The 18,688-nt window shown below is 54.2% G+C and overlaps 7 protein-coding genes and 1 non-coding gene across 8 annotated transcripts; 4 read left to right on the top strand and 4 right to left on the bottom strand.

Moving 5' to 3' along the window:
• Positions 1-2,402, bottom strand: EV422DRAFT_621971 (kinase-like domain-containing protein; the record flags this gene model as incomplete). Its single annotated transcript, XM_053074157.1, has 3 exons — positions 1,520-2,402; positions 1,173-1,457; positions 1-1,106 (listed from the first exon to the last, which is right to left on the bottom strand). The coding sequence occupies exons 1-3, from the start codon at positions 2,253-2,255 to the stop codon at positions 1-3; spliced, it is 2,127 nt and encodes a 708-aa protein (XP_052923058.1). The 5' UTR covers positions 2,256-2,402.
• A 1,792-nt stretch (positions 2,403-4,194) lies between these two features.
• EV422DRAFT_t110 lies at positions 4,195-4,277 on the top strand. Its single transcript has one exon. It is a non-coding gene; the product is annotated as a tRNA-Leu (tRNA).
• Positions 4,278-4,705: 428 nt separating this feature from the next.
• EV422DRAFT_538692 (uncharacterized protein) lies at positions 4,706-7,337 on the bottom strand. The gene is made up of 2 exons (XM_053070991.1): positions 6,703-7,337; positions 4,706-6,586 (listed from the first exon to the last, which is right to left on the bottom strand). The coding sequence occupies exons 1-2, from the start codon at positions 7,021-7,023 to the stop codon at positions 4,844-4,846; spliced, it is 2,064 nt and encodes a 687-aa protein (XP_052923057.1). The 5' UTR covers positions 7,024-7,337; the 3' UTR covers positions 4,706-4,843.
• A 142-nt stretch (positions 7,338-7,479) lies between these two features.
• On the top strand, positions 7,480-11,201 carry EV422DRAFT_538688 (SWIRM domain-containing protein). The gene is made up of 5 exons (XM_053070990.1): positions 7,480-8,053; positions 8,116-8,266; positions 8,363-8,423; positions 8,487-8,564; positions 8,641-11,201. The coding sequence occupies exons 1-5, from the start codon at positions 7,549-7,551 to the stop codon at positions 10,930-10,932; spliced, it is 3,087 nt and encodes a 1,028-aa protein (XP_052923056.1). The 5' UTR covers positions 7,480-7,548; the 3' UTR covers positions 10,933-11,201.
• Positions 11,202-11,801: 600 nt separating this feature from the next.
• EV422DRAFT_569876 (uncharacterized protein) lies at positions 11,802-12,360 on the bottom strand (the record flags this gene model as incomplete). The annotated part of the gene is made up of 2 exons (XM_053072812.1): positions 11,802-11,863; positions 11,934-12,360. The coding sequence occupies 2 exons, from the start codon at positions 12,358-12,360 to the stop codon at positions 11,802-11,804; spliced, it is 489 nt and encodes a 162-aa protein (XP_052923055.1).
• A 349-nt stretch (positions 12,361-12,709) lies between these two features.
• On the top strand, positions 12,710-13,475 carry EV422DRAFT_569875 (uncharacterized protein; the record flags this gene model as incomplete). Its single annotated transcript, XM_053072811.1, has 3 exons — positions 12,710-13,123; positions 13,203-13,330; positions 13,415-13,475. 3 exons carry the CDS (start codon positions 12,710-12,712, stop codon positions 13,473-13,475), a joined length of 603 nt encoding a protein of 200 aa, XP_052923054.1.
• Positions 13,476-13,777: 302 nt separating this feature from the next.
• Positions 13,778-15,246, bottom strand: EV422DRAFT_538684 (Nse1 non-SMC component of SMC5-6 complex-domain-containing protein). The gene is made up of 4 exons (XM_053070989.1): positions 14,900-15,246; positions 14,639-14,838; positions 14,269-14,538; positions 13,778-14,185 (listed from the first exon to the last, which is right to left on the bottom strand). Exons 1-4 carry the CDS (start codon positions 15,012-15,014, stop codon positions 13,919-13,921), a joined length of 852 nt encoding a protein of 283 aa, XP_052923053.1. The 5' UTR covers positions 15,015-15,246; the 3' UTR covers positions 13,778-13,918.
• Positions 15,247-15,474: 228 nt separating this feature from the next.
• EV422DRAFT_538682 (uncharacterized protein) lies at positions 15,475-16,347 on the top strand. The gene is made up of 4 exons (XM_053070988.1): positions 15,475-15,642; positions 15,717-15,723; positions 15,936-16,116; positions 16,187-16,347. The coding sequence occupies exons 1-4, from the start codon at positions 15,523-15,525 to the stop codon at positions 16,254-16,256; spliced, it is 378 nt and encodes a 125-aa protein (XP_052923052.1). The 5' UTR covers positions 15,475-15,522; the 3' UTR covers positions 16,257-16,347.
• Positions 16,348-18,688: the final 2,341 nt, after the last annotated feature.

Below are 18,688 nucleotides of genomic sequence, written 5' to 3'. Positions count from 1 at the left end.
CTATGTCTCGACCAAGAGATTCAAAAACGCCTCAAAGTCTCCTCTCCCGTCCAAGTCCCCACTATCCTCCCTACATTTCAACCACTGCTCGTCGACAATCTCCACATCGAACCTCCTCCCCGCGTCTTCCTTTGCAAGCTCGTCCGCCACCAGATTGCCCAAAATCATATCCATCGCCAACTCCGGCGTCGCGGCATCCAGCGGGCTGCCCACCGACGCCCTCTTCTGATTCGTTGGGGAAACGGTGCAGGTATACACCGTAGGCGATCGTCGGTCGATGGTGATCGCGGGGTTGTTGCGTAGTTGCGTGAGGATGCGGATTGGGAGGAGGAGGGTCCGCGGCTCGGAGGCCCTGACGCTTGGGGACTGCGTCGTGCGTGAGGGTGGCTGGACGTGCGGCTGCTGCCGTATCCGTGACAGCAACGAGGACGAGGTCGTGGACGGAGCACCACCGTGATGGGAGTCGTAGTTGTATTTGGCAGCGCGAGGGAGAAGGGAGGATTGAAAGGAGGTTGTGAAGGTTGTAGGGGCGGCGGAAGGAGGGGAGAAGAGGGCCTCTGCTGGGGAAAGGGAGAAGGCTTGCGCCGTACGTGGGGTGAAGGGATTGGGTACGGCAGACTCGAGGCGCTGACCGCCATCCTTCAACGCGCCATCTGCCGTCGGGGTCATTGCGAACGTTGGACTATGACTCTCAGGAATCACGAGCTGCAGAGGCCTATTGGCCTCTCCGTCCGGTATCTGATTTTGCGACGTCGCCCCTTTCACGCCAGCGCTCTGTTGCTGCTTTGCATTCGTTCCTTCCCGTGCATTCAGTTGCTTCAAAAGCCAATAACACGCATAGATGCTGCCGGGCTCGCCACTGTCCACCGCATCCCTCACATCTTCCTCCTCGTATCCCAACTTCTCCATTTCCTGCATAACACTCGCATCCAAGTTCTGTTCGAACTGGTATGGTCCAATCTCGCCTTTCGCGGTCTGGGGTGCGTAGAAGTGGATAGGCGGGAGTGTTCCGTCCGCAGTGGTCCAGGGATGGTCCCGAATAGCAGCGAGAGTCGCCCGGTCTGCGGGCTTCACTTGCAGGATCTTTTTGATCACATCTTTGCATTCTGGAAAAAGCCGTATGTTTAGTCATATAGGTCCCAGTGAAAACGTAAGCGATGCACCAACACTACCTTCACTGATCCCCTCGGGCGCTCTGTATTTCCCACTCATGATGGCCGTAAACATCCTTCCCATATGCCGGTCGTCGAACGGCATTACCCCGCACACCATCACATATAGAATCACCCCCAGAGACCAGACGTCTGCCTCCGCGCCGGTGTATTTTTTTCGCGCGATCATCTCCGGCGCAGCGTAGGAGACGGAGCCGCAGAATGTTTCCAATAGGCCATCGGGGCGGATGACGTTTGTGAATCCATAGTCTATCAGTTTTAGATGCCCTGATTCCGATAATAGCACTACAAAAGAATGCTTTGGTGTTGAACGGCTGCGACTACATATGATGTGTGACAAAGCTTACTGTTTTCCGGCTTCAAATCCCTATGTACGATCCCGTTTGCATGGCAATACTGTATCGCACCCAATAACTCCCTAAAGAAACCCCGAGCTTCCGTCTCCTGTAAACGCCCCGATGGTTGCTTGCAGATATAATCGAACAGCTCGCCTCCGCTCTCATACTCCAGCACCAGAAAGATCGCATCCGGCGCCGCAACGACCTGCAGCAAGCGCGATATATTCGGATGCGATAAATGCGACAAGATCAGGATTTCGCGGAGGATGCGGTCAGTCTCCGTCGGAGTGTTGGCGTCTCGTTCCTGTTGCGATAGCGGCTTGGAGCTGGCGGATGCACCGGGAACAGACAGATTCGGCAGTACTTTGATGGCGACATATGCACCCGTCGCGCGGTGGATACCAAGCTTCACTTTCCCAAAACTGCCTTCTCCAATGGTTCTCAGGATGCGGTACTCCCCCAACGCCGCATCCCATTCCTCGCTGCTCCTGCTCTTCAGAACTGGGGTGTTGCTTCGGGATGGTGAAGATGGGCCGGAGGACGGTGCGAGGACAGGCGACAGTTGTTCGAGGACCTCGCCTAGCATTCGCTCGCTGCCTCTCTCCTCGGTGTTTTTGGAAAACGCTTGTGGGATGAGCTCCGTCAGACGACGATGGCTTGCGCTGCCCAGACCTGAGCGGGGAGAGGCGGAGCGGGGTCGTGCGCGGGTGGTATTCACGGCTAGCGCATCCTGTTTTGGTGGCATCCTGTATAGCGGTGATTGGTGAAATCTGAGAGCAGACGAAATTCCTGGGTGAACGCTGGGTCAACCTTGAGCATATGGTAAAGTGCACCGGCTAGCTCATTTAACTTCTGGTAAGACAACCAGTGTTTAAGGTCTATAGCGATGGCTATTTCGGGATATGTTAAGAAGATCCGCAACAACCAAGTCCCTTCGCTCCTTTTAACCCAACGCGTCAGGCGATTACATCAGCAGACGCGTCGTCCGAGAATCTACGCGTCCTTTTTTTTTCCAACTTTTAGATTCATGTTCAGGTTCCGGTTGGGCTGAGAGAAGATGGCCAAGTATGAGTCCGTGTCAGGCAACGCCTTCAAGACGTCAGGTCCGAAAAACATTCATTGAAACTGAAATCAGGCAGCCGCCGCGGTGATCGGCATTGGAGGTGGGGAAGTTGACAATAATGACGGCGTACTTCATCGGGAGAAAAGGCGCTAGGTACGTGGGAAAACCTGTTTTCCGCTTCCTCCAAACGTCCGTATACTCTCTTGGGCATTCTTCTTCAGCAGGTTCGGCCAACATCCTCCACCTACGAGCTTCAGTTGGATTAGTGCCGGATGGACCCAGGACGGCAATATGGCAGATGGAGGACCTTTGCCTCTTGAACGACGCGGAGGTCTAGACCAGCTCTCTGAGCAAGCCTAGGCACTGTGCTGCCCTTGCCGGGCACATCTTTCCACGAATCCCCAGGAGTTTCCTCTGCGGGCTTATGCAAGGGATGGATTGAAGAGGGAGCAGGAGCCCGGCGCTTTAGCAACATCGAAGTGCTAAAAACGCGGCCATTGATCAACTCGGCACATCCTCTTCGCTGAGGTTAGTGAGCGGTCGAAGACTCGGTGAGCAAGGCTGGGTGTGCCCATGCCCATTGAGGGTACAAAGATATGCATGCCTGTCAGGAAGCCATCGGTTGCTCGCGCAGACAGAGGAAGCTCAAGGAATCCCACTCTCATCTCCAGCGGAGGCTCACGTCCCTGAGAAGGGTAGCCGGGACGCCGCCAGTCATGGAAGGAGTTTCATGACGCCAATGCATGCCTGCAAGGCTTGGCAGCTAGACCACAACGGCAGAAGGTGCGGAGGTTGAGAAGAAGATCAAGGCGCGCAAACGAAGCAAGCATGCTCCAGCATGCTGCTTCGCCGAAGGCACGGCCAAAGAGGCGGTAAGAGAGCGAAGCCTGCGGTGACGAAGGCTGTGGCGGCGGAGACGCTAGGCGGCGACGGGAGACAATGATCCCATGGCCCGGCCACATGTAAGCCTGCCAAGCCGGTCGTTCCCTTGCCACAGACTCCCATGGGGCGCATCTGTCGACAACGCCGAGCGCCGGTGTCGTCTGTTGATGCAATCTCGGCAGCGTCTCCGGCAGCCAACCTAGGCACCGATATGAACGATGCCGCCGACGCTGCCAAGGCTGCAAGTGCAACAGCGGACACCGCCGCAATCATCTGACCGTCCGCCTCCGCCTCCAGCGCATCTCCGCAAAGCACCAAAAACTGGACATTGAACGAGTAAGTCTCCGTGGAGCACGTCCTTCTGCGCCTTTGCGGACAGCCCGGGGGATGACACGACTTAGAAGGGCACCCCGTGTTCGATCACTGCCGTTGCCTTTTGATTTTTTGTGAGTCCCATAGCGGGACAAAAAGCTTCGGACCAGGTGGGAATGCCAGAAGCAGAGTTTGCGTCGCAATCTACAGCGCCACACGACGAACAAGCATCGCGATAGAGAACGTCGGACGAAGTCTCAAGCGCTCTGCCCGCCGGACCTTGTAGGTCAACGTTCAAACACGAATCAGGCGGGTGTTGCCACATCCAGGAATATAGACTATAATGGCCGCCTTATCTAAAGCATTAGGCTCGGGGACTTGCCATAAAAAGGGTGCAATTTGATTGTTGGATTAGGTATTTCATCAAGGCGAGATGGCCGAGTTGGTCTAAGGCGTCAGGTTAAGGCCCTGATCTCTCCGGAGGCGTGGGTTCAAATCCCACTCTCGTCAAAGTTTTTCTAGGTGTCTGTTTGTGTAGTAGGCCGGACAGTCTACAATTTTTGCAAAGTTGAGCTTTTTTTTGGTTGTGGTCGGTCGTTGTGTCTGTTAGAATGTTACGTAGCCGGCTACGACGCGAAAAGTTTGACTACAACGCGTCAACTTCAGTCAAGTTGGAGTCAAGTCGGGAGACGTGGGGCTCGGACCAGAGCGCCCCAAGGCATGTCGTAGGTTTGGTTTTCTCTGCCCTGTTTGTCAAGTCGGGAGACGTGGGGCTTCGGACCAGTATAGAGCGCCCCAAGGCATGTTGTAGGTTGGATGTTCATCGCCCGGTTCCGTCAAGAAAGTCACGTACAGTACTGTATATCTACAGTGAAACTCCCAAAAGCGGTAACCCATGGCGTAGTAGCGCGGAAGGCTTAGGCCACCCAGCATAGAGTGTCCATGGTTAGCGGGCCTAAGGTTCAAGGCTCGAAGATCTTTTATATACAAGAAAAATCCAAATATATACAGCAGTGAGACAGCACCTCCGCCGGGAACAGGGATGACAACTACATCGGATACAGAAGCGATCTGCTCTAACGTGGGGCAAGCTGTATCAGCGGTCTGGTAGTTCTGTTCGAACTAATCGACAGGGGATTATCGTGTCGCTGAGGCACGACAGCCGTGTTGTGCATTTGGGCATCGGGTATAAGTGGAGCTGCCAAAGGGGGTCTACTTGAAGGCGTAGCCAATCTCATGTCCGGTCGTCCCGTGTGACTTACAAGCTCCCTGGTTCGTTTGCTCGCGTTCAGCTGCGTCAGTCTGTTGAATAACATCTTGCATTGAGCCGCCAGTTGGACCACGTCAGGGGAGGGGTGTACATTCTCAACGTGACGCTGCAATCCCGCAATCAGTGTGAACGTGGCAGGGCATTTCGTACAGGCCAGCACAGGGGGAACCTCCAAATGCTGAGCTTTGTAGTGGCTTCGCAAACAATGCACATTTTTGAATGTGGAGTCGCAGGTAGGGTACGGGCAACAGACTCGGCCAGTATCAGGGTCGACCACGGCCGTCCTTAAGCGGTGGTAAAACAATCTCGTGATTTCAGGGTGGATACGGACTCTTCCGCGGCGATCTTGGCCAAAGGTTTGGGCATACGGATGAAGCCGCACAGATGCGGCAGATGCGACAGACGGGCTTGAGGGAACCGTTGTGCTTTGGTTCAAATAGGCGGTCGCGTCAAGTGAACCGGACATGGGAATACCGATTCTTGCGGAGGGCGACGGGTTGAAAGTCGGATTGGAAGCCGGCCCATTTGACGACGACAATGGTATCACCGAAGTCGGGTGACTTGGGCGGACGGAACCCGAGACTCTTCCAGCTACATCATAAGCTTGTCCAACCGGAGGGCGGGGCGCGGCCGACGGAGGAGACGGCATCGACACGGAAGGTTCAAAGAGAGGATCGTTGTCTGAGAAAAGGGCCGACAACTCATCGTCAGAAATAATCGACATGCTCGTCGGTGGCGTGGGTGTGGGCGGTCCAAGCGGAGACGATGCTGAGGCGCACGCCGCTGTTTGCCCAGGCGAATCTGGGTACGTCGAGGTAGACCCTGAAGGGGAGTGCATATATGTCGATCGTGTTCGAGACTCCGAGCTAGGACTTTCTTGACCACAAGGCCAGCCATCTGCCATGGATAAATGATTTGGGTCGGGGTCGGTAGCCATTGCATCTTCTTCAAAAAAGGGGTTCAGATCCGCCAAAACTCCGTCTAGGTCGACTGAACTCGGTCCCTCAGGAGAATCTCGCGAGCCATTTCCTGCAGAAGAACCTGCTACCTCGAATGATTGGGCGTTATCGGAGGTCTCAACGAGCCAAAGCGACTGCAGATAGTCGAGCGCTTCTGTAGTTTGCTGGGGATCCAGCATGGAGAACTGTGAGATCAGTTGGTTGTCGGGATCTGGCCGCTCGGCTGTTTCCGAGTATGGGTTGACTTCGGTTGGTTGACATACGGTCACCAGATCAAGGAGATCCACATTTAGCGGCGCAGCGTCACTTTCCGGAGTTTTGAACTCGGCCATTATGAAGTCTTCGATGTACTGAGGACTTGATGCCACCGAAGGCGGTACGGTGCGATCGGGCGATGGCAAAAAGGTCCGGGACGATGGTATGTTTGCGTCTTCAGAGGTATAAAATGTTGAACTTCGGTTCGGACTGGGCATGGAAGTAGCAGTTGGCGAGGTCTGCTTCCCATTCTGTTCTTGTGACCGCGGCGCACCATCGTTCATGGGCAGTGATGAGTTACAGGACACCGCTTCCGGGTAGTAAATGGCCGGAGACTGTAAATGTGAGAACCGGCAGAAAGCGAGTCAGAAAAGAACTTATCCTCCCAGGAAAACAGGGATGACCAGGCCCCTTCAGGCTTTGATAGAACTGGCGAGTAGCAGGCACTTACCGGCGTCCTCAACTGCCTTGGGCTGGCATTTGTCGCCCAATCGACCGATTGAACCGTTTGGGCCGCCGTCACGTTCGCATAAGACTCAGAATCAGTCCCGGACTCTGCGGACTCGTCATAGTGATCGCTTCCGGTAGTCTCATCCGTGTTATTCGGCGGCGAACTGGAAGAGTTGCATGAATCGCAAGAATGTGACGATGCCGCAGGAGATTCGGTGCAAGAAGGGTTTGTGTCAGAACTTTGTAGAGAGGTTTTAAGATGGGATTTTTTTGGATGGGAGACTACCTCAGGCGCTGCAAGAGCCATCTTGCTATTTTCCATAGCGACCAAAACGGCTCTTCGTATAAGAGCGAACGCGACGCTGAGCCCTCTGGCTACCAACGAAGCGCAGTGTATGTGGTTTGTGGCGCCGATCTCGACAAGGCAGGAAGGAAGGGGACCAAGCTCCCCTTTTTTGTTCCAAAGCCCAGCGAGACCGACCAGCCAAAGTGTATCAAAAAATAGTGCAGCGCTCACTGCCAATATACAGGACAGAGAGATAAGGCCCCTCACAGTGGAAAGGCGTTGTGGATCCAGCGTGGGAAATTGGTAAAATCGCGCAAGAGATGGTCGCTGGATTCAGTGACTTTCCCAGGATGCACCTTACGACTCCTTACGAAGCTGCGAACCGCGAAGTCCTTGACTCAATCCAACCCGTGGCGCAGCAGAGGCGCAGGATGGCTTGTGCATACATATGCGCGGCCATTATGGTCTCGCCCTCAGTCAGTCAGTGGGGACTGGACTGAGAGGGCCCTCTCGCGACACGGACAAGCAATACGGACCTGTGTGTGCGGGCCGAAAGGGAGCATGGCTTCAACAAAGACTTCTTCAAGCAGCAGCAGCAGAGCTTCTTTCAAAGCTTCAACCCACTCGCTATTCGACCGCATCCACTCCCAACTCGCAAAGGTCCTCAGGCAGTCCATCACCCCCGCTACAAAGGACCTCGCTAAATGCGTGAACAAGCTGCAGCAGTTCCAACGGGCACATCTCGGCCGGGCCCCGCCCCTCGGGGCTGCTGGCCAAGATGCAGCTGTTTTCCCACGGATTCCTGCTCGCTTGTTCAAGAACTACGCTGCGGACGGGCCCCTCTATCTGATGCTGAGGACGGCTTATGACTTCAAACATGATCACGAGATGAAGAAATGGGACTTTGATAACGTGGCAAAAAAAGCCTTGCATCTGGGCTGTATAGCTGCAATTGTAGACGCCCTGCGGAAGGAAGGGTGGCTCAAAGACCCAGTTATTGCGTTCAGCAGCAAAATAGAGGACGAGGAAAGAGCTGAACTTCAAGAGCTGGCTGTCGCGCTCAAAGGTTGGAATTCCCCTTGCGCAAGAGCACAGTATATGACCGGCGATCTGACATTTTCCCACCAGCCAAAGTGGTACCACATCTGACCTCCAAGGTCACTCATATACTTCAGCACGCTGGAGAGCACGAGGGTGGACAAAGCAGTCAACACAGCACCGAGCAAGAATGGTACCGAACCCTTGACAAACGGAACGATCACGTCCTCCTCCATTACTGGTACGGCTGGATGTCTGATGGCTCTCTGGAAGCCAGCGATGGACCTATAAGTTTGTGATCCGACACATGGATTGTAACATAGTTGCTGCACAACAGGTATAAGCCAGATTCTGCAGATGTTTGGGTTCCAGACACTGGAGAGTACCTAGAACCAGAGGTGAGTGGCTCACGTTGCGGAGATCCTTCAGCGCTCTTCATGTGTTGACGACCGAAAGCGCAGCCAGCACCACAACACGAAGGGCCATGGCATCTTTCCGTTCGATGGTTACGAGATAGCTACGAAAACAATGAGTGGATGGTGAGTCATTATATACCAATGCTTCTGCAATCACGTTTCCAGTTTCTCAACGTGCCGGTCCCCGGCCTCTCTCCAGAATGAAGAAGACTACGAAGCGGAGCATCCTGAGCCCGCGGATGAGCCCGTCGCCGGTGCAGATGATCTATCTGGGGAGTCTGTAGACGGGGAAGCTGAGGATGGGAACGACGACTACGCATCAGAAGACGTTGATGAGGACATCAAAAGCTTCAAATCGAGATCCTATCTTGGGAGCCCCGAACCGGCCGCCAGCACTATAGGTGGAGACTTGGTCGATATTGATGAGGATGACGATCTCATGTCTGTGACGGGGTCGGAATGGCGAACGAATCTCGGGCCGGCTCCCGTGCCACATGTGCATGTACTTGATCTGGACCAGAAAGGGGTCAGGGCGAAGAAGTACGAGTATCGGCCACACGTGGGAGGTGTGATACACAACATATCGCACACCATGTGTATGCCGATGTTGCGTGGAACTGCTCAGTCGATCGAAGGCAATTTCTCAGAAGCGGAGCGATGGTCGTTTTGGGTGGAGGAAGAGGTGAAAGAGGAGGAACAACCAACGCAAACAGCCAACGGGGACGTGGAGGAATCAGATCAAGACCCCGCCCATTTGAAGGCCGAGAGCCTCACTAATATGGACGTCGACGTAACATCAACGCCCTCGGGCGATGGCGCCAACGGTATATCTACAGTGTCACGAATAAATACGATCGCAAACTCGACTCCTCACATAAATGGAGAATCGCTACCGGAGTTTGACGATTCGCGATACCCCAATCAGGCCACATGGTTCTCACTGGACTCGATACATGAGGTCGAACGCACAAACCTGTTTGAACTTTTCTCTGGCAAACCGTGGTCACGATCTACGCGGGAGTCCGGGCTTGACTCGGACTCCGAATCGCCATCCAAGTACGTTCGTGACGACACAACATATATGTACCTTCGAAATAGCATCATCATAGCCTATCGGAGGAATCCCTCGAAATATTTATCGATAATGGAATGTGCTCGGCACCTTCACACCGCACCAATCGAAGATGTGTCCACGGTCCATCGGTTTCTGGAACACTGGGGTTTGATCAATCTTCAGACGACCGAGTCGCCGCCCACCGGCGTGCGATCCGTGTACGCAAGCTATCTACGGGGAGAAGATCGCAATGACACTGACGGCGGCGTCAGCGCCGATTTTGTTTACACCTTCTTTCCGATACCCGGTAAAGCTACTGAGGTCGAAACGGAAGATGAAGAAACCCGGAAGGCATCATCAGATCAGCGTTGCGAAACCTGCCATGAACCCATAAAACCTTCCTATCATTATGTTCAAAAAGCCCGACCACATATCACCCTTTGCGTCGACTGCTTCCTCACCGGCCGATTCCCCTCCGATCTCCCCAGCGACCACTTCACCCTCGTAGACGATGATGACGATGGCTGCTTCGACGGAGGTGGGTTTGACAACGTGGGGCGACCCGAAGCATATGTCACCGCGCGACTAGAAGATGATGGCAGGCGGAGATATCGCCCATCCCCACGGCATCCCCCAAGCACGCCCTGGACGCAGGAAGAATCCCTACTGCTTCTCAACCACCTCTCCACGCATTCCGAGCTCGTCACGGAAACAAAGTGGGCGGCCGTCGCGGCGAATCTTAAACGGCCGGTGGAGGAGTGCGTCGTACAGTTCCTTAAATGCGGGGCTGCGTCCGCTGAGGAGCAAAGGGAGGAAGCGCGACGTGTTTTTGAACATACCCCTGCGAATCCTGTGATGGCGTTCTTGGCTGCGACGACGAGCGTCGTTTCGCCTGGGATTGCTGCTGACTGTGCACATATGGTGCTGCGGGAAATTGGAGAGGAGATTTCAGCGGAAAAAGTAGTGAAGACGGCCGAAAGTAACGGAACAGACGTGCTCAAGGTGGAAAAAGTGGAAGGAAATCCCGCACCAGCCTCCACCTCACATGCATATACCCCATCCCCCAAAACCGTCCAACGCATGCATGACACGGCCCGCCGACGAGCAAAAGATTACGCGAAATATGAGAACGACGAGATCTCCATACTCGTCAAAGCCCTTATCGACGCGCAACTGAAGAAGGTAGCTATCAAGATGAAGCTCCTGAAACTTTTAAGTGGGGACGTCGACTTGGATGACGTGGACGACAACGCACCGCCCGTTGCGGCTGACCCGACATCGACATTGAGTTCATTGCCGCTGATGGACTCGGATTTTGCGCCGGATTCGGCGATGACGATGGATTCGGGGACGCCGCTTTCGTCGTTGTATGATTTGAGTGCGTTGCCGGAGACCCCGATGCTGGGCAGTGGGGATGGAGGGAGTCCGATGCTTTGAGCTACCGCGCCGCGTCTCTTGTCGATCCGGACTCCGACCTTTTTTCGACGTACGGACCGCGATCCTGCGAGGCCGGGCGCCCGTCCATGCATGTAGATTTTGGGCTAATTTATCTAGTTTGTCTGACGGGAGAGGAGGGTGAGAAAGCCCATCCCACTACTGAAAGGGCATCCTGTCACTACGAAGAGAGTTGAGAAGCCTTTACGTTTTTGTACATATGGATCTGCATGTATCGATGCATGTATTTACGGCGAGATTGGGTTTGAATCACTATCATGTATATACTCTATGGGAGTCGCATTCCGGTGCGCGCGGACGGGATATGCGACTGCTCTACTGTGGTTTACCGGTTTCGCAAATGGCTGAGGCTTCACTCACTTCTCGCATAGCCCAGTGGGGTCTTTGCCTGGCGAGCTGCAATATGCCCAACGCTCCGTTCGCTCGAACTTGCGAGAGGATGCAGATAGTTCCCTGTCACGCTACCTAGAATGGTCAAGGGCTCCAATCATCCAGTCGAAGCCATCGCGCGCCGAGGAGTTTCTGGCGAAACTGCGATCCGAATCCTCCACCTGTACGGGGTTGGGAGACGTGGCTCCCACCCGGTGGGCCCCGTTCGTTCCAAAATCGTAGGAAAGGCATACGGACGCGAAATCTAGCGATAACCACCGAAACGGTCGTCCGTCATCCGTCGTGTGTGGGAGCGCGTCCCCTCGTTTCTAGCACTAGAGTGCCCGGGGTCTATTCGACTTCAGCGTGAATGGGAACGAGGACAGCCGCTCCTTCGATGGAAACGCAACTTTGGGCATCCTTGTTCGTACCCTCATACGTGCGATCTCGATGATGGAAATCTACGCCGACTATTTTGGCGCCTACATTTCCAAAGCCTCGATTTCCTTTTTCACCCTCGTCATCAGCTCCTGCGACTCTGCCACTGTTGGATAGACGAAGCAGAGTCAAAACGCAATCCTTTCATATATTCCGAGCAGATTTGACGAACGTACCTGGCAGAACACCCGTGGTCACCATATCCCTTATCAGCTCCGTATCAAACTTGATAGCCTTTGTCTGCGCAGACTTGATAGTCCCCGAAACATGCATAACCCTAACAGTAACACTATAGGTCTTATTCCCAGGCCCCTTCACTTTCGACATCAACGTTAACGCAGCCCAGACAAAACTTAGATCATCACGAGCGCACCGCACGATCCCGGTGGTGGTATGCGGCGAGTAGTATTTTACGTTGGTGGAGGCTGCTGTCTTTCCTGCGCCGTGGTCGCCGAAATTCGTTAGGAGGCTGTCTTTCAGGGCGTAGTGGAGTGTTCGCCCGTCAAAGGAAGTGTCGGCTGTTTTGGCGTTGGACCAGCTTGTTTGCGGCTGGTCGTCGAAGTGGATTTGGACGAGAAGGTAGCGGTTCTTGAAGCGGACCATGACTGTAGGGTTAGCGGCGATGCCAGGAGGAGGTTCAAGCTGTTCAACGCTGGCCGGTCACGAATCTATAGTCCAGGGAAAGCCTCAAGCTCCTCAAGGCTTAAGGACGCGCCAACCTGCGCCAACACCTCCAAGAACTTTCGAGACTTTCGTCCATTCCCCTTCAGAGCGAAACGAAAGCATTCAACGAGTTCAACGTTCTGGGGAATTCGGAAGGCTCGGGTGACCTTTCCTGCCACGCATTGCCGTTTCCGTTGGCCTCCGCCACCTATGCTCTTCCGTCACAGATAGCCCGGACGAATCCCCCGCTTGGATGCTCGGCCACGGCGCTACTCGCTCTCTTCATAGAATGCCCGAACCAGCAGGGCAAGGGGAGGAACCCCAAGCTACCAACGTCGTCGGATACAGGTTCCCCGCACCTCCGCCACCACCAGCACCGATGGCCAACACACCATCAATAACGAACGCGAATGGGACTGTGCAGTCACCGAGGATAGCAGGAGGGGCGTATGGTGATACTCCCACGGCCAAAACTAAACACACGGCGGAGGAAGACGCGGGTGGATCAGATAGCGGGTCGGAATACACATCGGGCGACGAGAGTGAGGCGTCGTCCCATCACGCCGGGGTCGACCCACACGCGTTCGATTTCGAGACGATGGTGGTGCAGGCCATGCGGGAGATGCATCGTGGGTTGCTGGCGAACGGCGGGCAGCAAGGGGCGGCGGCGGGAGGGGATTCGGTTGCGCGGGTGGAAAGACTGGTGCGTTGACTTGGAGCTCTGACGCCTGCGAAACGACAGAGATGGGATTTGACCGAGGGTTGTTCCTTTCCACTGGCAGATACGGACTCTGAAGGAGAAGATCAAGGATGCGCATGAGCTAGTGAAAGCTTTGCCGGGGGTTAGCGTGCCGGAAACTCAATTGAGACGGGAGCTGCAAGAGATCCGGCGGAAGATTGCTGTGGAGAGGTACGCCTGACTGCTTCGTGACCTCACCCTGGCAGCCCAAACATATACGCCCACCGCTAATCGCATTGTTCCATTACAAATCAGAAACGAGATAGGCTCACTGCGAGTAGATCTCATCAAGTCATCCGGCGATCATGGCGATTGATTTGAAGGGATTGCCTCAGGTTTCTGCATACAGGGCAACATTTGGCTGTGGAAACGAGTCGACATGGCGTACTGTACATCGAATCCTGGCCCACCACATCTCATTTTTGGAATTTGTCCCATTCCCTAACCCTTTTGCCACTTGCTTCGTTTCGCCTCGGAAGCTCCCGTTAGAAGCTATGTGTTTTACTGCCGGTCGGGTTGATCGCTTCTAATCGTTTTCGTGAATACGAACATCCATGCAGGCGCCCTGCAAGTATGACCCATTTGCTCACTCACTGACTCGGAAATTCATGGTAGTTATCGTAATATGATATTTACCATTCAACCGATTGAGTCGACAGGCTGAAAGCCTGGCTACGCCGTATATACAGAATACGCTTAAATCTACAAGCACATGTGCCCCGTCTAGAATGCAAACCCTCGCACGCCGTATCATGCACTTCACTCCATCGCATCCTCGTCACCCTCTTCTTCTTCCTCGCCCTCCTCCTCATCAAGCGCATCCCTGTCCCTCTTGATCCCGTTCGTTGCCTGTCGTCCACTCTTGGTGCTGCTGCCGCTGGGTCTGGGCCTGCCCGTCCCCAACGCATCACCATGCCACGGTGACTTGCACGTTGGGCATTTTTTGACTTTTTGCCGCGTAAAGTAGACTCGTGAGCAGTAGGCGTGTAGGCGGGCTTTGCAGTTTGCTACTGTGCATCGTTCGTACTGCCGGGGAGAGGTTAGCCCAATGGAGGCATGGGCGGGGTCCTAACGAAATCGTTCGCATGACGTTCAAATCTGTCACTTACATCACTCGTCACCATCTCCATGCACATAGTACACTCATGAATCCGGTCCTGGTATTCCTCCTTCAGATACGTCTGCAGCTCGAGCGTCGTCCGTAAGCTCAGGGACAAGAGTCCATTCCTATTCACCAGCCACTGGTTGTCGATCAGGCGGTCGATAAGGGCCTGCGCATCCCGTTTCGTCATTGCTGGTGTCATCTGGCTTGCTTCTGACAGTGCTGCTGTGGAGGACAGTTCGTAGACGTCGTCGTCGGCGTTGATTATCACATCCACCTACGGGTTTATACCCAGGGTCAGCAACCTGGCTATACACCTCCTCACTCGGCTCCCCTCCGAAGTCTTCAGCCGCTGAACATCTCTGCACCCTCCTTACCAAATGCTTAAAATACGCAATCTCCGCCGGCGAGCACTCCGTCGCCTGTTGCGCTAGCTCGTCCCCATTCGTGTTCACCAGCGCGTAGAATTGCTTTCCCGTGCTCGCCTCATGCCCCCGCCGCAGTTCCATGTTAAATGTATCCACCCGTCGGTTGAGTTCTCCTATGAAACTCGGGAAGTCTTCGAGGGCATCTTGGTCTGCATGGTGGAGTTTGGTTAAGTTCGTGGCCAAAGCAAAGGCGACTATGCTGAAGGATACCTTCACTGAGGGCGCAGACCTTCGCATGCAGCGCCTTTACCGCCGTCTCGGGTAGTATTCGGTGCCGCAAGTAGGCTTGTATAAACAGCCGTGTTGTTGTGTCCGAAATCGCCATCTTCAAATTCTTTCCTGACACGAGGGGCTTTGCGTAGATTCTGCGGTATGCGGTGAGTATGCTCGTAGGTTTTCAACGGGGTTCGTTTCGAGGGCGTTCTGTTCAAGCAGTTGAAGCGTCGTCCGTGTACCGAGGGTCCGCTTCACTCCACCTCTTACGACGGAATCCCAATGTCCAAAAGCGACGTCCAGAGTTTGTCGAGCTTGTCCAAGTCGAAATATGTACAGTGCAGTCAGTTAGCAAAAAGCTGTGCACCCCCTCTAATTGAAATCAATGTCGCGGTCCTCACTTGAATGTGGCGTTACGGTAGTCGCTGATTTATTTCACGGGTGCACAGCCTTTTGCGAGGTACTGTAACATGGTAACATGCGGTCCGTGTCACGTGCTCTTTTAATGAACGCAGCTCCGAGGTGACGTTTGACCTGCGTTTGAACGACCGTTCGACGCAACTCAGCCAAAACCTCCAGCTACCTCATCACACACAAACAAGAAAACACAAACCATAATTATGTCCTTCTCTCGCATCGCAACTCTCCGCACCCCGCTGGCTATCCACCTCGCTACACCTGTCCGCGCTATGTCTGTCAGGGCAGCAGGAGGCGGTTTCGCTAAGCGTGAAATTACTGAGGTTGGTGATCTTCCCTTATGCTTTTAGTTGACGGTTGAATGATTGGGTCCTGACATTTTGTTTATGTCTTGTAGGAAGAACGTAGGTTTACCGGGCGTCGGGGGGAAGGAGGAGGGCGATGGATGATGGCGAGTGTGCCATGTAGTGGGTTCTGAGTAGAGAATCGCCGATGGTTGGGACGATGGCCGGCGTCTTAGGAGTTCCGATACCGGGGCCAATCAAATGCCTTATTTCTGCGCACCCTCACTACCAATAAAAGCCAACCTGATCCTGATCTTATTCCTCTGTCCCAGGTTACGCATGGGAGCAAGAAAAAGCGACCATCAAGAAGTTGCGCGAGCAACTGGCTCTGAAGGAAACTGAGGCCAAGAAGAAGCTCGATGCCGCGCCTCACGTTGACCCGGAGTTCCACAAGGAGCTCAAGGACAACAAGAACGTCTATGGTACTGGTGCTAGTGGAACCGATGCTTTGTCGTGAGTACATTGTCAATTTGAGATGCTCGATCTCGTTGGGTGTTCGCTAATATGATTTATCTACTCACAGCAAGAGGGAAGCTGCGTCTGAGAACCGATACATTCACGACCGTGAGGCTGAGTTGAAGAACAAGAAGTAGATGCGACCAGCGACCGAATTGAGCACAGAGAAAGCTTTACCGTAATATAACCAAATCATCATACCGAATCTGGGGGCCTTCGAGTTTCGATACCTTGCGCTCGTTATGTGGACGCGGATGGATTTGGAGGATGGCTAATAGTGAACCATCTCGCCTCCCTCTTGAAAACGGTGATGTTGCCGACGCAGTAGATCAGCGAGGATGGATTCACGAGGATGCTGCGGACCAAGCGGCGAAATACTGTATGTCAACGCTCTAAAGGTAAGGTCTGCATCCTTCGTACTCTAACGTTACGCTCCTCCAGCCCATGCATTTTATCACGGACCACTGCGAGCATGTGCTGCACGCACTTCCTGGCATATGTCCTTTGAATGCCCGTGGATTGGCGGGCAGAGTGACATTTGATTTCATGTGAACATGAATGCGCGGAGACGGGCACGCAAGCTGGGGCAACTTGAACAAGGAGAGCAAACGAGGATCGCCGTCGGAATGTGAGACATCGTGGTATACAATGACGGATTATGACGTGTCGCCGTGTCGAAACGGGGCTTGGTCATCATTCCGACCTCCGAATAATGGGTATGCAAACCATGTGCCCTAAGCCCTTACTTCACAAAGGGAAAGGCCAAAACGTGCTTGCTTGCTGTGCTTGCTTGGTGTAATAAGCCTGGAACCAGGTAGCCCCTGACAGCCAAATCCCTTTTTGCACCCGCCGTCACGTCAGCCTTCTTTCCTTCTCTTGCTCGCTGGCGTTTTTGAACAGAAGCTCGCAGTTGGCAATTAACAACAACGTGGCGACGGCCACCGTCAACGACAGGGAACCTCAGAAACGGCCTGTGTCTATATCGATATTATCGGATATGATGTGTTCTGGCTCTCTCCCGTCAGTATGATTTTCATTAGGAGGATCCGTATGTTGTAGTATGAAGTGGAAGGACGCCCGGCTGTCGGCCAAAGGGCCTTGTGAAAAGCGAGACGGGAGTCGCGCAATTCTTCCTGCTGTCGCTTGAATTGAACTCGCTTCCCGCTTCTTTCCCACTTGCAACGGCAAAAAACCCACCACTCACCACCGCACACAAAACTTTGCCAGGCTGCTATCCTCCTGTCCTTTCACTTCAATTACGCTCCAGACCCATTCACTATCCGGCTACCTTTGAGCCGTGTATGAAATACCGTCAACCGAGGTACTCCCACCACCAGCCTAATACCTCTCTGTCACGTCAAACTCCAAACGCCACATCGCCAGCAACTGGGCTTTGAGACTTCTCTCAGGTAACGTCGAAAACCTTGCGACTGTGCAGGTGAGGGATCGCCGGCCGAGGCTGTGGCCTTCAAGTTCGCATTGCTACTGCTCGCAAGTACTGACGTTCGCTTTGCGTCTTTGTCGCCATAGTAAAGAAGCCCGACGCCAGTTCAATTTCGCCTAGGAAGCACGAGCTGCCCTGTTGTGTTTACACTCCCTGGATAGACCTTCGAAAAACCTTTCCCAACCTTCCGAACCGCGTAGGCTCTCTGTGCCGAAAGTCCGCGTCAAACAACTCTATACCTCACCGACAAAGTCTTTGTCAGAATGCCGGCAGCTGCTGTCCCAGTCCCAATAGCGACAGGGTCCAGGACTACAAAGTCGAAATTGGTCGTGGAGAAGTGGCTAAGGGAAACGCCGCTTCTCGACGGTGACGAATCCGGTAACAACCGTTCGCCGGAGAGCCAAGTGCGAACGGAAAATGGAGACGTCAATCCTGAAGTTCGCCAGGAAAGCGAGTTCGTGTCGCCTCGACCGCGGTCGGCCACTCAGACATCCAACGGCCCTATTCCCTCACCGACGTCCGCCAATCCACTGTTGCTTGAAGTGAGGAATGGTCAAATTCAGCTTACCTCTTCGTCAAGAGATGGAGCACAGTCCAATGCGTCCCTGGCCGACAAGACGGTTAGCATACCGAGTACGACCACCTCCTCATCACAGAACGGACGCCAAAACCCCGTATCCCAACATGAACGGTCGCCAACGATCGATACTCCAGTACCCACCGGAACTTTGGCTCAGAGTTTGACAGCACATGTGGCGGGAGTAGAAAATCCAGCTCCGGAACATCGCAACCTACCGCAGCCCCTCTCGGTCCCCCTGCCTCCGGCCCCGCTCTCTGTACCGCAGAAGAAAGTTGGCGCGAAAAGCTCCTCCGAAGCATTAAGCAGAGTTGCCCCGTCGAGCCAAAAGATTCTCGCACAATCGGATACTATGTGTGACAGCCCTGTTGAGAACGGTCGCCAGATGCTAGGCGGTGACGATTATGCCGAATCTGTATCTAGCGTCGAGTCCTCCGATGCCATCCCGCCTCGAAGACTCCTCGCAACGGGTCGGCAGTCCCTGGTCCCTTCGTTATTCTCCGGCGACGACAGTGGCTCGGAAAACCCCGGTCGCATGTCCATCGGCG

Source organism: Fimicolochytrium jonesii (assembly GCF_025526975.1).
Source record: "Fimicolochytrium jonesii strain JEL569 chromosome Unknown EV422scaffold_23, whole genome shotgun sequence".
Classification (NCBI taxonomy): Eukaryota; Fungi; Chytridiomycota; class Chytridiomycetes; order Spizellomycetales; family Powellomycetaceae; genus Fimicolochytrium; species Fimicolochytrium jonesii.
The sequence above is the reverse complement of the archived record's forward strand: the minus strand, read 5'-3'. Positions and strand labels throughout refer to the sequence as shown.

What these genes read in the sequence shown, in the direction of transcription:
- EV422DRAFT_538692 (XM_053070991.1), bottom strand. Translation starts at nt 7,023, where the DNA reads ATGGAAAATAGCAAGATGGCTCTTGCAGCGCCTGAGGTAGTCTCCCAT. An exon ending in CAAGGCAGTTGAGGACGCCG is followed by an intron (nt 6,587 to 6,702) that starts GTAAGTGCCTGC and finishes TCACATTTACAG; the next exon opens with TCTCCGGCCATTTACTACCC.
- EV422DRAFT_538688 (XM_053070990.1), top strand. Translation starts at nt 7,549, where the DNA reads ATGGCTTCAACAAAGACTTCTTCAAGCAGCAGCAGCAGAGCTTCTTTC. An exon ending in GAGAGTACCTAGAACCAGAG is followed by an intron (nt 8,424 to 8,486) that starts GTGAGTGGCTCA and finishes CCGAAAGCGCAG; the next exon opens with CCAGCACCACAACACGAAGG. An exon ending in ACGAAAACAATGAGTGGATG is followed by an intron (nt 8,565 to 8,640) that starts GTGAGTCATTAT and finishes GCCTCTCTCCAG; the next exon opens with AATGAAGAAGACTACGAAGC.
- EV422DRAFT_538684 (XM_053070989.1), bottom strand. Translation starts at nt 15,014, where the DNA reads ATGGCGATTTCGGACACAACAACACGGCTGTTTATACAAGCCTACTTG. An exon ending in GGTCTGCGCCCTCAGTGAAG is followed by an intron (nt 14,839 to 14,899) that starts GTATCCTTCAGC and finishes TCCACCATGCAG; the next exon opens with ACCAAGATGCCCTCGAAGAC. An exon ending in TGGAGATGGTGACGAGTGAT is followed by an intron (nt 14,186 to 14,268) that starts GTAAGTGACAGA and finishes TCTCCCCGGCAG; the next exon opens with TACGAACGATGCACAGTAGC.
- EV422DRAFT_538682 (XM_053070988.1), top strand. Translation starts at nt 15,523, where the DNA reads ATGTCCTTCTCTCGCATCGCAACTCTCCGCACCCCGCTGGCTATCCAC. An exon ending in AGTGGAACCGATGCTTTGTC is followed by an intron (nt 16,117 to 16,186) that starts GTGAGTACATTG and finishes ATCTACTCACAG; the next exon opens with CAAGAGGGAAGCTGCGTCTG.